This window comes from Ailuropoda melanoleuca, chromosome 7 (assembly GCF_002007445.2).
Source record: "Ailuropoda melanoleuca isolate Jingjing chromosome 7, ASM200744v2, whole genome shotgun sequence".
Taxonomy (NCBI): Eukaryota; Metazoa; Chordata; class Mammalia; order Carnivora; family Ursidae; genus Ailuropoda; species Ailuropoda melanoleuca.
This window is the reverse complement of record NC_048224.1, coordinates 61396510-61411662: the sequence shown is the minus strand read 5'-3', so window position 1 is coordinate 61411662 and position 15153 is coordinate 61396510. Positions and strand designations below refer to the sequence as shown.

General features: G+C 40.0%; 1 protein-coding gene across 6 annotated transcripts in view; it reads right to left on the bottom strand.

Annotated features, from left to right (window-relative positions):
- The window catches only part of PARP4 (poly(ADP-ribose) polymerase family member 4), a 134599-nt gene that overhangs the window by 62709 nt on the left and 56737 nt on the right, over positions 1–15153 (bottom strand). For 5 of the 6 annotated variants that reach the window (XM_034664935.1, XM_034664939.1, XM_034664938.1 and 2 more), the window contains exons 15-20: positions 14443–14567; positions 8511–8642; positions 7622–7708; positions 4753–4917; positions 3577–3623; positions 3352–3430 (exon numbers count right to left, since the gene is read on the bottom strand). In XM_034664935.1, coding sequence (XP_034520826.1) covers positions 3352–3430; positions 3577–3623; positions 4753–4917; positions 7622–7708; positions 8511–8642; positions 14443–14567 — 635 coding nt within the window. The remainder of the gene's footprint in view (positions 1–3351; positions 3431–3576; positions 3624–4752; positions 4918–7621; positions 7709–8510; positions 8643–14442; positions 14568–15153) is intronic. The other variant, XM_034664937.1, reaches the window with a different exon arrangement.

Here is a 15153-nt window from a genome sequence, read left to right as displayed (position 1 = left end):
GAATAATACCATATGATCAATTTGCAGTTACCTGTCAAGTGGCAAGCCCTTGCATAATTTATCTAACTCCATCAAGAATCAACAAGGTAGTAATAAATTCCAAAAAAATGAAATTTTTAGAAGTCATGACCGTTATCATATCAGTTACCTTCTTGAAATTCTAAGGTTGATGTACACAGTCAAATTGAGAAGTCTGAGACAGTCTCAAATCCTGGTTCCAAAGATTATAGATCTATGTATTCAGGTAGAACTATCTGGATATAGCAGTAAGTACGCTAGAACTTAGAAGAGTAAAAATAGAAAATTCAATAAAAATCTTATAATTATGCCTTATTTTTAAATTACATTTTCATAGGGGCACCTGGGTGGCTCAGTCGTTAAGCATCTGCCTTCAGCTCAGGGCGTGATCCCAGAGTCCTGGGATCGAGCCCCACATCAGGCTCCTCCGCTGGGAGCCTGCTTCTTCCTCTCCCACTTCCCCTGCTTGTGTTCCCTCTCTCACTGGCTGTCTCTCTCTCTGTCAAATGAATACATAAAATCTTTAAAAAAATTAATAAATTACATTTTCATAAATATAAAATAACTTCTGAAAATGTGGATGATAAGCTTTAAAATAATAAAGGCAATGTGATAGATTGTAAAATGGCTATAAAGTCTTTCCATTTGTGTGTGCTTGCCCCTTTGCAATGCGACTTTGCATCTCTTCCTGTCAGAAGGTAGCACCTATTTATCTACCTTTGAATCCAAAGTTGACCAATGTGACTTGTTTTGGTCAATGGGATATTGGTAGATGTGATGCAAGAGGCTTGGAAAATGTTGGTGCAATGGGACTTGCCTTCCTCTGTTGCTACTGAGAACTCTTCCACTAACTATATGAATGAACCTGAGCCAAACTTCTGGATGAAGAGAGACGTGGTCATCGCCCCAAATGATACCAGGCCAACTGCCAGGTATTAGAATTAGCTCATTCTGGACCATCCTGTCCCAGCCAAGCCAGTGAAGCCCATTAGAACTGCTCAGCCAATTCATAAAACTGTGAGAAACGACTAAATGTTATTGCTTTAAACCAGAAGGTTTTGAGATTGTTTGTTACACAGCAGAAGCTATCTGATACAGAGGGTTTCTTGTTCAGGATGGACTAAATGTATGTGTTTACCTCCATTCCTAGCAAAATCCTAAAATTCTCTACCATAAAAAGGAACCAATTAAAGGATATAAAACCCATAAAGACATTGAGAATAGGAACAAAGACAATAGCAGTTGAGAGATGTCAAGAAATTTTTAAAAAGATGGAAAGTTGATAAAGACATGGTAAGTAACTCAGCCAGAGTGGAGGAAGCTACTATCTGGGTCTGGTGGAGGACTATAGCAACCTGGTAAGGCTCATATCCTGGTGGTACTGCAGAAACAGCAGTAACTAGCAAGTAGACTATTGCACTAAGTTGCCTTTGTGCAGGCCCCCTCCCTGCCCGAAGTAGCCAAGCAGCTAGCACCAATAGCTAGCACCCTGTTCTCTCATTAAAGGAAACTGAAGATTCATTTCTTAGAGAAATTTAAGCAATAGCATCCACAGTGGGGAATCCTAGGCATAACGACCTAGGAATATAGGGCTGCAAACCAGGGAATGAAGTAAAAATTGGCATCCTAACGTGTGGGCCCCTCAGTCACTCTCCCCAGTCATAATTTATGAATAACCTAGAGGTGTTCTGAATAACCACAGAAGGGCTAAACCACCACCACGAGACTCACCACCAAACAGCCAGCCAAACTGCTAGGCCTCTAGTGCAGGGTCTTTGGTCCACTCACTCCACCCACCTCAGAGCATCTAACTAGCTTTCTCGTGTCTCAGTTAGAGATGAAGACAGAGAGGTCACCCAGGCATTTCAGGAAAAGCCTCTAACACAAAGTATAGAGACCAAAAAAATAAAAGGCCAGAAGAAGAAAAAAAGGAACTCAAAGAAAAAAGACATAATACAGGGAAGAGAAGAAAAAACATATGTTTTCAGAGACAAGAAAGAGAAGATAATGCACCCATGAAACACACTAAGATTCTATAAAAAAGGAATACTTATAGAACAGAAAAGAGTTCTTACAAATTAAAAATGAGAAATAAAACACAAATTTCAGTAGAATGGAATTTAAAATTGAGAATATCACCCAGAAAGTAGAACAAGGTTAACAATACAATGGTCAACAGGAGAGAAAAAGAAAGAAAACAAGAGGCTTGGTCCAGGGGACACCTGATTGAAAGGCAACGCAAAAAGTGAAGGAAAGAGGAACAATTTATTTTTTAAAAATATAGCAAAATTTCCCAGAAGTAAAGGCTACATGTTACATACAATGAATGAATATCACATTCTTATGAAATTTCAGAATACCAGGGATAAAGAGAAGATCTGAAATTCTTGTAGAATTTAAAACAAAACAAAACAACACAGACTACATACAAAGAATGGGGGATAAGAATAGCATTTAACTTCTCAAAAGTAACACTGGAAGCTAGAAGATAATGTTTTCAATATTCTGAGGAAGATGATTTTCAACCCAGGATTAAACACCTCAGCAAATGATCAGCATTCACAGATGGAATTAGGATAGCTCCAGACATTGCTGCCCACACACTCAGGAAATTAATGGAAGTTGTGCTCTGCCAAATGGAGGGGGGAAAAAAAAAGAAAGAGGATACAGAGGAAAAGCCCTACAAAGGAGAATCATAAAGAAAGGGCCTGGGACAACAGCTGTCCTGTGGTAACCGAGCTGCATTGGAGTGGAGAGACAGAAAGGGGGAAGGTCTCAGGGGAAAAACATTATCTGAATTATTGGGGGAATTCAGCAGTGACCAGTAGTATTCTTTAAAGTTTTAATCTATGTGTGACTGAGGTTAATGGAGAGAGAAGAGAATTAAATTTTCATCTACCACAACAGGAAATCAATCAGATGAATCAAGAACCAAGCAGTAAAAAAAAAAAAAAAAAAAAAAAAAAAGCATTTACAACTTCGAAGGCCATCAGAAAGGAGATAAAGTATTTCAAGTGGTTCACTGTTTCTGGAGTTTGGTCTGGAAGAGGCAGGGCAGAATCAGGCTGCTGCTTCTTGTGAGAAGCTGTTGTTAACATTATTTTCTTCTTCTTTTTTAAGATTTTATTCTTCAAGTAACCTCTATACCCATTGTGGGGCTCGAACTTACAACCCTGAGGTCAGGAGTTGCATGCTCCACTGACTAAACCAGCCAGCACCCCTGTTGTTAGCATTATTTTTTTTCTTTTTAAACCACCTGCATGTATTGCCTTGATAAAATAAAACTAATGCTAAAATAAAAGCTCCTAAAAAATAAAACAAAGATTTACTAACCTTTTGTCTCAGTTCATGTGTATCACTAGAAATGGATTCAATCACGTATGGCATCTCAATGGACATACTCAAAGAGAAGCTACCGAAAAAGAAGAAAAAGTTGTCTATGATCTTAAATATAAAACAAACATTTGTTGTCATTTTGTATAGTTTTAAGTAAAATTTGAAACCATAAAACTCACGTCCATTGAACGTCTGAAGTGGTTTTATATTTTTGGTACTAACCTTTGTTTTATTCCTATTTTCTCTATATAAATCTTCTCTACTGTATCCTGTTAAAAGAAAAATATATATGTATAACTAAGTATCTACTAAGTTTCACGATGAGAACTCTAAACTGAATGTAATGTTACCAAGACCACAATCTACAGCAGCAATGAGACAGCTAGCTGGTCTCACCTCGGAGTAGTGAGACACAGAACATTTGCTCATGAAATGACAGTAGCTGCTAAAATGTAACTGATATCAGGGATAATTTATGACCAATTTAACTGAGATTTTCAACTATACATATGTCTACATGTATACACACACACACATACCTCTATATGTGTACACACACACACACACATTTATATAAATATAAATATGTACAAAGTAGAAACAAAGCGTTAACCAGTAGCTTTGGGCTACTATCTCTGGCAATGGAATTTAGGATTGTTTAAATTTTCCTCTTTGGTTTATTTGCATTCTTTATGTTTATATAAATTCTTCATAATGAACATGCAGTACAGACACAAAAATTTTTTAAGTGGGGGCACCTGGGTGGCACAGTGGTTAAGCGTCTGCCTTCAGCTCAGGGTGTGATCCCGGCGTTATGGGATCGAGACCCACATCAGGCTCCTCCGCTGGGAGCCTGCTTCTTCCTCTCCCACTCCCCCTGCTTGTGTTCTCTCTCACTGGCTGTCTCTATCTCTGTCGAATAAATAAATAAAATCTTTAAAAAAAATTTTTTTAAGTGACTGAACAGAATTAAAATATTATACCTATTAAGCATAACTGTGTCTTTATTCTTTTCATTTTACAAACATTACATGTATCTAAATGCAGAAATGTTAGTAAAATCGACTTTATGCTGGAAAGATCAGATTTTTTTCATGTATTATTATTATTGTTTTTTTTAGGGAGGGAGAGAGAGAGAGAAGCAGGGGACGAGGGGAAGAGGGAAAGAGAGACTCTTAAGCAGGCTCCACCCCCAGCATGGAGCCCAACTCAGGGCTTAATCTCACAACCCTGAGATCATGGACCTGGACCAAAATCAAGAGTCAGATGCTTAACCAACCGAGCCACCCAGCTGCCCCTGAAAAGATTAGAAAAGATTAGATTAGATTAGATTATTTTAGATATTTTTATAAGTCACCAAAAAAACCACCTTCTTTAAATCTTTCTAAGCATACAAACCTGAATGTTTTCATTCAAAACTTTGTCCTGTTGCCAGGGTGCCACGGTGGCAGGCATGAAGAAGACAGCCCTGCTACCTTGGATGCTGAGTTCTGTGATGTAGGTGATTTTGATAAGAACCTTAGCCTTAGGGGGTAGATTTCCAACACTAATAGTAAAAACATCCTGAAATAGAAACACATTACTCAGCTTTCTACTCAAAAGTGCATCCATTCTACGCTAGTTAATCCCTCCTATTACATGAGCCTCTTAAATTATAATCTGCCAGACTCTTCCTCAGAAAATAAGCATAGACTCTACCAGACAAATGGGCATCGGCAGTGCTAAAGGAGAATCTTGGAGCCAGTCCTCGGGGTGGGGATGGCATAACGTCTATAGGGGGCAGAAGGAGAGGAGACCCTTTGGGAGCAGGACCTTGCCCCGACTGGGGAGTGTCACCTCTGTCTTCCATACCAGAGGCCCCACATATAGGGCTCTGCTGTACAGGCAGCCCCCAAATAGCCCCTTCTTGAAGAACCTGTAGGCTCTCTGACCTCCACAGCATCTAGCAGCAATTCTCTCAGCAGCCGTAGAGCTAGAGAAGTTTTCACTAACTTGGTCCTCACTTTATTCCTTTACCTTGTAGTTTATTCATCACTTTATTTTTTAGAAAAAGTACTTCACTTTCTTTTAAAGGGGTATTATAATCACTGCATATGGACATAAGCTCATGACTGGCTGGGGCAAAAAAAGAGAGGCTAGATCTATTTTTTTCTGATACCTACACAGAGAAACACTTAACACCCCAAGCATATCTTCCAGTCCACTTGGCTGCACTGCCATGAAACTTAGTATGTTTAGGAGCATACAATACTAATGATTAATATAGATTTCAGGGGTAAATGATTACTTTTGACATCAAGGATATCCACTTGCAAGAGTAAAGAAATGGATTCCAGTGAAGGGATAAACAATGAAGAGATGATTATTGAACAGTTCATAGGGCTTGTCCTTAAAAGAAGTGCATAAAAGCCTGGTTCTCATTTGAGAGACCGCCACATAATAGTGTGGGGTTGCAGTTCTGTTTCTGTGTCACTTCTGTTACAAGCCAGATAATTTACAAAACTGTAATTTGTCTTGACCTGCCAGAAAGCAGAGTTGCAAGGCAACCAAGTGAATTCAATTCCAGAATGACAAGCCCCTCTGAGGACAGATGAGGTATGGGAGCTGTGGGGATCCGCTACGGGCTCCCAGTGGGCTAGCATCTTGGTGCATATGGGGTGACTCAAGTAGGTGAGCACCTTTCAGTGCAAGACACACTTCTTCCAACTTTGTCCTCCTCTCTGATATGATGAGGTTTGAAATCTTAGATATCCCTACATAATTTTAATCACAAATAATTTTCACCTCTGTCTCTTGGATGTCTAAAGCCACTTTGTTAGTCTTCTGATAGTTCATATGATATGTATATAATACATTATATAATTATATTATTAATATAATATATTTTAGAGTGAGGACATCACAGTCGCTGGATGGCAAAATACATTCTGGGAGACCGAAAGGCCTGGTTAGCAATGGTTCTGACCAGACTTTATCCATAGGTGATATCCTTTGTGAAGACTGTTTTCCTGTGGATCATTTTCTGAGGGAAATAAATTAGCATCAAGGAGGAAATATGCTGACCAATTCATTTATGACAATAATCCCACACTGTTAAGTGTCAGCCTATCAAATGAACCCCAGGCTTTTATATATACACTTTGGCCAGGGGCAGCATTATTAACTGTTTAACGATGATTTCTTCCTTGCTCATATCCATTCTGCAAATGGTTATCTTAGACGTCAGAAGCAATCATTTATCCTTTAACTGTATATTAATCTTTAGTAACTCGCCCCCCCCAAATTAAATTTTCACAATGCTATGGCAATGTGTCATCCTCAGAGGGAATATCTGAAGCATGGGGCCCTGTCCTCAAAAACTAAATACCTACACTGGAGATAATGATTACAAACTGACTGCACAAAATCTAGTATCTGCCAAAGGCATATTTAAAGCATCTTATATTTAAGAAAAGAAATATGGTGGACATGATAGCTATTCCTTCTTTCAGATTCTCCATATTTTATCCCTATGAAAGCAATGAAAGAAAACAATCTGGACCTATCTCAGGACCCTGTAGAAACGTCTTCCTGGGATATGACTTGGTGAAAATTGGATAAATTGCTAGATAAGTTTAGTCCTAGGAAACATGTATATACAGTAAACCCTTGAATGAGGGTGCTGACCCCTGTGCAGCCAAAAATCCACTCACAACTTTTGACTCCCTAAAAATTTAACTACTAATAGCCTACTATTGACCAGAAGCCTTACTGATAACATAAAGAGTCAATTACCACATATTTTGTATGTTGTATACTAAAATCTTACAATGAAGTAAATGGGAGAAAAGAAAATCATAAGGAAGACAAAATACATTTATAGTGCTGTACTGTATTTAACAAAAAAATCCTCCTACAAGTGGGTCTATGCAGTTCAAAACCGTGTTGCTCAAGGGTCAACTGTACATTATACTCTGTTATCAGAAGATGAAGATTATATACCCCCAAATGTTTTCTTTTTGTTGTCACTTCTGGGAAACTTAGTTCCCAAGGACAGATATAGGTCTTCTTACTTGTTTGGCAATACCAACACTGTTTCTTCTTACCTTTAAGTAAGTCAAACGGTTCTGACCAGTTGGACCTCCCCTTGCTAACAGCAAATTAAAATCTAGGCCTAAAATAGCAAAATTATCTTAGTTTCTATTATGGACTTCATGTTTCAAGTCATATTCCAACTCTTTCTCCCTTCTGGTAAGTACGCTAGACTCATGGGTAACTTAAGCCATACGGGTGCATCCTGGTCCATCAAGTATGCGCCATGGCCTTGACTGATGGCTTCTCGGTATTCACGGTGGGCTGCTTCCTTCTCTTTAACCTAGAAAAGATTATTTTTATACCAGTCATAATATGAATAATGATTTCAGACTTAAACAAGAAAAACTTCATCAATGTTCATTAAAACCTAGGCAAAACCAACTAAAAGCCTAAGGTGAATGGAAACTTAAATAAAGTGATCATTAAAATGTACATATTTAGTAAGAATTTAAATCAGAAAAGGCCAACTAAAGAGAAATCTCTTTAAATTAGTTGGGACCAAAATATTTCAGAGTCAATAGTGAAAAAAAAATTTTGATTAGGACTTTATGTTGAACAAAAATAATAAGTTTATCTTACATTTAACAAAATATGCGTTATTATTGCAACTGTGGGCTAATCCTTTGAATAAACAAAGAATGTATCAATTGTTATTTCTTTTGGTACAAATTTTCTTAAAAAGTTAACAACGGTAGCTGTCACATCAATCAATTTGACTGTTACAGCAGGAAGCAGAGGATCAGTTTTTTGCAAAACTATATAAAGGCTCCACCAATTTTCCATTGTGCCTCTCTTAAACTTTTGATATTGAAATTGCTCTGTTTTGAAGTGCTAGGCAAAGAATTTACAAGGCACTGACTGATGAACACTGGACAGGTAGGGACAGAAACCAGTTAATCAGGGAGGGATGTTTAAATGGAAGCCAACTGTATAAATGCTTGGTTCTTCACAGAATATTTCTGTTTCATGATAAGGCTGCTATTCAACCTTATAGCTATAGGGACTCAGGTGAGGAAGATTTGGATAAATGTGAAACTGACCTTGAATCCAAAGAGCGGTCACAGTGCATTTTCTCCCCTTACCTCTCCTACTATGTGCTTTCCATTGATGAATGCTTCAAAACCACACACAGCTGCCTTATCATCCAAAGGAAAAATATATCTTGCCTCAATTGGCACAGAACTTCGATTGGCATATGTCTGAAAAACAATGACCTCAAGAAGAAAAGAAAATCCATATACTTGATGAAACCGTATGGAACAATAGTTGCAGGAACAACTATTAATGAAAACTATTATGTATATTTTCTTTAAATTCCTTGAATTTTTATCATGTCTCTCAAATTCCCAGCCCGGGCTTCAGGAGTTAGAGCATTCTACAATTGCAGTCACATTATAAAGTTGCAGTACCAGCTGCAACTTTAGCTAACTCATATGCCCTTGGCTGGAATAAAAGTCCCAAGTATTACAATATTACTAACACTGGCTTTACAGAAGCACTGCAGCTTTTGTTAAGAGGACAACAAGACAGCCTCTTTTTGTGTGGGTCTTGATCCCTCCTTGGTGTCACGTGGGCCCGGAATTCCAGAATAGTTCTTATATCTGGTCTGTTTTCACGTCTTGGCATTTCCCTCCTTTACTCTCTGTACATAGCCCTCCACAGCTTTTGACATATATCCTCATCTCTTCCTATCTAGCCAACTCCTGAATCAACTCTCTTCCACTCCCACCTGCTGTCTCCATTCTTACCAGATTAATTTTACTAAATGGACTGTGTTTATCACATCACTCCCTTGCTTAAGAAAAGGCCAGTCTTTAAGCAATTGAAAATTAAAAAACAACAACAACAACAACAAAACCCTAGACATACAATAAACAGTAACATTTTAAACATGTGACAATAAGGAAAAAATATTTAGCTATTTGTCATCAATAATCTCTGGGAAGAGACTGAAATGAAAAATAAAAGAGTAAAGGAAACAAACTTATTCCATAATGCTGTCCACAACTAGAATTATGGTAAGCTAGGTTAACCCTAGTATATGGGCTGCATCAGAGAAAAAAATTTTAAGTGGCATATATTTAAACAATTTGTCCTCAAATTAGCAGGCAGCACCCTCCAGGAGATTGAATCTCTCAGGGTTCTGCAAACAAAGGCCTCGCTGGCTGGTGACAGCCACCTGCTCACCAGGCTCACCCTGGAACTGGAGACAGGCCATGGCCTGAAATGATCCTTTAGGATCCTAGAGTTTCTTGGGTGTCTGGGTGACTCTGAGCCATCAGAGAAGGTCAGAGAGCACCCGACAGAGAAGCCATGAAGACTGCTGACCAGGAGGACATCACACACGTTCCCCGTGCATAGAACTCCCTTCATTTCTCTCTTGGATATACAATTTTACCAAACCCCTCAAGAGTACATATGCTTGACCTGTAAGTGCTGGACAGGATCCTTGTCTAATTGTCCTATGGTTTGGGTTCATGTTTTCATCCTGTTCTGTGGATGTCCAGCCTGCATCTAGTTACCCGGTCTGTCTTTGCATGGGAGTTCCCAGGGGTCAGGTCTACGTCAGCTTCTCTCTCTCTGCATATCACATGGTATGACTGGGCACTCAGAAAGCAAGAAATTTTCAGTAATGATGATAGAAGTATTTTTACTAGGACTTAGAAGAGAAACTAATACACTGTACTAATTTTTAATGTCTTAATTTTCCACCTTCAGATGAAATCACTATTTTAGTTTAGTTATTAAACTAAAAACACTAAACTCATTCCAGGAAAAGTCCAATATGTGAGCCACGAACATACAAGTCCCTGCTGCTGGGCCTCTGCTTGGATTCTCAATGACAATCTACAAGCCAGCTGTCTAATCACAAATTAATGAAAAATTCACTGCTAAAGCATGAGTTATTTTTTGGGCCAAGTTACCCATGGAAAAAGCTTCATCAGGTTTAAAATATCAAATGGTGCAAATTGTCTAATCCAAAGTAATGTAAAGAGGATGTATGCCTCTCCTTGTAACACACTCATTAGTTTTTTATCTACTGCATGTGAAAAAATGCCCTACGTCCTTTATATTCATTATATTTAATAGCCACTTGCTGACTGGCAGACATTATTATTTCCATTTTACATTTGAGGAAACTGAGGGACAAAGAAGTTAAATAATTTCTGCAAGGTTGAAGAGCTAGAAAAGAATGAGCAAGGATTCAAAGCTAAGCCTCCAAACTCCAAATTCTCTGCTTTATAAAATCCATCCCAGGTTACACTACTGCATAGTGGTTAAACAGGCTGGACTTGGTGATCATTCTGAAATGATCTAGGTTCAAATCTGTGCTTTATCATGTTGTTCATGTGTCTGCACATCAGCTTCCTCATCTAAACAATGGGCATAATCACAGCATTCACCTCATAGAATTTTGGGGAGAATTAAATATAGCATGTGAAAAACTCAATCCAGGGCCTGATTCATAGGAAGTGGTAACCACTGGGTCACAGCTTCTAAGCGGCTCCAAAGAGATTAGTATAGGTCTAACATTTACCAAGAGTCCACATCAGGCTCTCCCCAAAGTCTATGATGTCTCCCTGAGCTATTCAGGGATGTGGGTATGGATCAGAGTGGGTCCAGAAGGCAGCAATCAGACATATGCAAACTGGTACAGATATCATGAGTAGCATGCCCTGCCCCACCCCCCATACCCCATTTCCCCAGTTTAAGGTGACCACTACAGTTAATTTGATTTCCCTCTGAAGAGAGCAGAATATCACAATACTGGACTCAGATGTTCTTATTTTTCTAAGAGGTCTTTATTTGGTCAGTGCAGTCTTCAGTGTTTAGGAACCAATGATGAGGTCAAATCTTAGAAAAGAGAAAGCCTTCCCAGTACACTGGCAGCTTGCCTGCATGTGTGCTCATGAACTTTTTGTAGAGTTCTAGCTGCATGCTTCTGGCTGAAGCCACGAATTGCCCTTGAGCATTAGCTGTCATCCTTTCCCCGCTAAAGAACAGTGCATCTCCAGAAATTCTCCCCTGTGATCCTGTGATTTATAACAAGAAATACATATTTTGGTCTTTGCACTGTTTCTGTCACAGAGCTCCCCAAGCCCTCAAAATTTCCTAAGTGATAAGAATAATGTAGGTGCCTTGGTGTTCATAACAGACCCCTTTCAACCACATCTGAGTTTATGTCAAAGAGGTGACTTTTGAAAAGTACCTAAGGAGAGGGACAGGTTGCCATGGGGATTAAAAGGTTGGAATTGTCAGCCCTACCCTCGGACCTCAGGGGAGGAGAGAGAGGCTGGAGATTCAGTTCAATCACCGATGGCCAATGATTTAATAATCAATCATGCCTGTGTTAACCCAAAAGACAGGCTTCAGAGAGCTTCCAGGCTGGTGAACACATGGAGATTCAGGGAGAGTGGCGTGCCTGGAGAGGGCACGGAAGCTCTGTGCCCCTTCCCACACACATTGCCTTACACGTTTCTTCCAGCTGGCTGTTCCTTGGTTATATTCTTCTGTAATATCTATTAATGTCATAAGTAAAATGTTTCCCTGAGTTCTGTGAGCCGCTCTAGCAAAGTAGTCTAATGCAAGGAAGGGGTCTTTGGAACCTCTGATCTACAGCTGATCGGCCAGAAGCCCCTGTGACTGGCCTCTGAAATGGTAGCAGGGAAGGAGAGCAGTCCTGGGGCCGAAGCCCGTGACCTGTGGGATCGGACACTGTCTCCAGGTGAGCAGTGTCAGAATTAGTTACCGCTTCCTGGTGTGAACACATACACATCTCATGCTCCCTCTACTGGATCATCAGGCTTTCTCTCTTGCGCTGGCTCACACACATGCTATGGTTTCTTTCGTCTTAAAAGAAAAAAGAGGGGCATCTGGGTGGCACAGCGGTTAAGTGTCTGCCTTCGGCTCAGGGCGTGATCCCGGCCTTCTGGGATAGAGCCCCACACCAGGCTCCTCCACTATGAGCCTGCTTCTTCCTCTCCCGCTCCCCCTGCTTGTGTTCCCTCTCTCGCTGGATGTGTCTATCTCTGTCAAATAAATAAATAAAATTAAAAAAAAATAAAAGAAAAAAGGAAACAATCTGATCCCACTTCTCTTCAGCTACTGTCTCATTTTCTCTCTTCTTTCCTCCCATTTTCTCTTGAACTCACTCCAATTAAACTTTTACCCCCACTACTCCATCAAAGAGACAACTGTCAAGGTCACCAGTGATCTCCCCATTGCTAAATCCAATCATCAGGTGTCACACCTTATTCTACTTGATCCACCAGCAGCCTTCAACACAGTTATTCTTTCCAGAGACCCTGGCTTCCCCTGTGTGTCTCACTGGCCGTTCCCCCTCTGTCTCCTTCGCTGACCCAGCCTCCTCTACGGGACCACTACATGTTGGCCTTGTCTTCTCTCTCTGCAAGATTCCCTTGGTGATCTAATCTGGTCACACAACTTTAAATAGTATCTAAGTGCTGGCAACAACCCCATTTATGACTCCCACCAGAAGTTAACTCTACCCTGGACTCTAGACTCAAATGCCTAACTGCCCAGTTGGCTTTTGCATCTGGACATTAGCATCTCATGTGATATGACCAAAGATGACTTCCTGATACTCTTCCCCAAACTACCCTTCTTACCACTTCCCAATTTCAGGATGTGCAAATGTGATTGATCCTTCTAGTTGCTCAGGCCAAAAGCCTTAGTATCATCCTTGACTCCTGACTTTCTCTCATGTTCCACATCCATCAGCAAATCTTACTGGCTCTATCTTCAATCCTTTGCCAGACCCAATCATTTCTTACCACCCCCACTGCTAACATTTTGGTCCAAGTCACCATTATCCTTGACTGAATTACTTCAACAGTCACCTATATTTGGTGCTATAACATGCTCCCAGATATCCTTTTCAGGACCAAGGCTGCTGAGAGTGTCATCTACAGAGTCCTTCCCCAGGCTGTCCTTAGCAAAAGATGGACCACCTCCAAGGTTATGACCCCTTCCCTTAGGCAGCCATATCCAGTGACTGGTCCCTCTGCAACCACAAAGCTTGGTGCCCTGGCCTCAATTCTGAACATCTCTGAAGGGCCATCTCAGCTTCAGAGCTCCTTCTGAGATCATCTCAGGACTCATATGCATCATATGTTAGATGTGTCATGGTTCAATGTCTCCTTTTGCCAGGTCCTGACTCCCTTGCTCTCTTACAGGTATTGTTCCTGACAGTACTTCCCAACAAGTTTCCTGAAAATGAATTTCCACCTAGAGTCTGTTTTCCAGACAACTTGACCTGAGATGTCCCCTAACTGATCCTCTTCAGACTGTTCTTGACATGGCGGTTAGTGTGATCCTGTTAAAACAGGTGAGATCCACACCACTTCTCTGCCAAACATCTAAAGGCTTCCATTTCACTCAGAATTAAGGACAGTATGTCCTGTGTCCTAATGTGAGCCGACCCCCACACCACCTCTTTGATCCAATCTCCTGCCATGCTTCCTCTTTCTACCCTGCTGTAGCCACAGTGGCCTTCTTGATATCCCAGCTCATGTCAGGCTTGCTCGCACCACAGGGCTTTGCACATGCTGTTTTCGCCACCTGGAATGAGCGACCCCTAGATGTCCACAAGGTTTAGTCTCCTCTATTCCCTACATGTCTGTACTCAGATGTCACCTTCTCAGTGAGGCCTTCTTTGGCTGTCCTATTTACAAGTTCTAACCCTTCCCCTCCTGTTCAGCTCCTATACTCCCTGCTTAGATATTCTCCTTTAGCACCTATCACCATCTAACATATGATGTATTTTATTTATTCATCATGTTTTTTGCCTAGCCCACCAGTAAAATGTATGCTCTACAGGGCAGTTTTTCTTTTGTTCATCGCTGTATGCCTAGAGCCTAGAACAGTCCCTGGTATGTAGTAGGTGCTCAATGAATAAACAAATTTTAGAAATGCATGCTTTGTTTAATTCATGCAACTATAATCAAATTGTCATTTATTGTTTAAACTATTGTAAAACCACAAAGAACATACCTGGGCTACGAAGTCTATTATTTTCCCCTTGATGTGAACATCCTCAAGAGGAACTGAATTGCCAGAGACATCCTGAAGGCCGGACTTGATGTTGCTGAAAGGTTTGGTGTCTGCTAACTGATAATCTACACATTAAAAATGATGATGTTAGCTTTTAAAACCATCCCTGCACTGTCTGTTTTTGTTATCTTAATTGTTATTCCTTCCCCTTCCCTTCCTACATTATATTTTAGGAAAAATGGACAAGCAGCATTTTATGATTTTCAATAGCCAATGCTGTAAAGTAAGTGGACCCACATGAGAAAAATGGGGCAGCCTTCATAATAGACACTCTGCCTTTTTAATCTAGAGACTCTAAGGACTCATCTTGAAAATTTAGAGTCACACAACTACTTGAAAGACATACATTTAAGCAAACACACAAGAACACAAAAGTCTTTAAGAATTTATAAGTGTAGTTTATGCATTAATCTAGATATCTCCATTCCTTGGCTTGTAATTTTGATTGGTCAGTCACTATTATTTATTGTGCCACAAAAGCATGTCACCAATATGAGATTCCTTAGACTTTCAATCCAAGGAACACTAAATCAAACTTCTTTTTTTTTAATGATTTTTTTTATTATATTATGTTAATCACCGTACAGTACATCCCCGGATTCCGATGTAAAGTTCGATGCTTCATTAGTTGCGTAACACCCAGTGCACCAT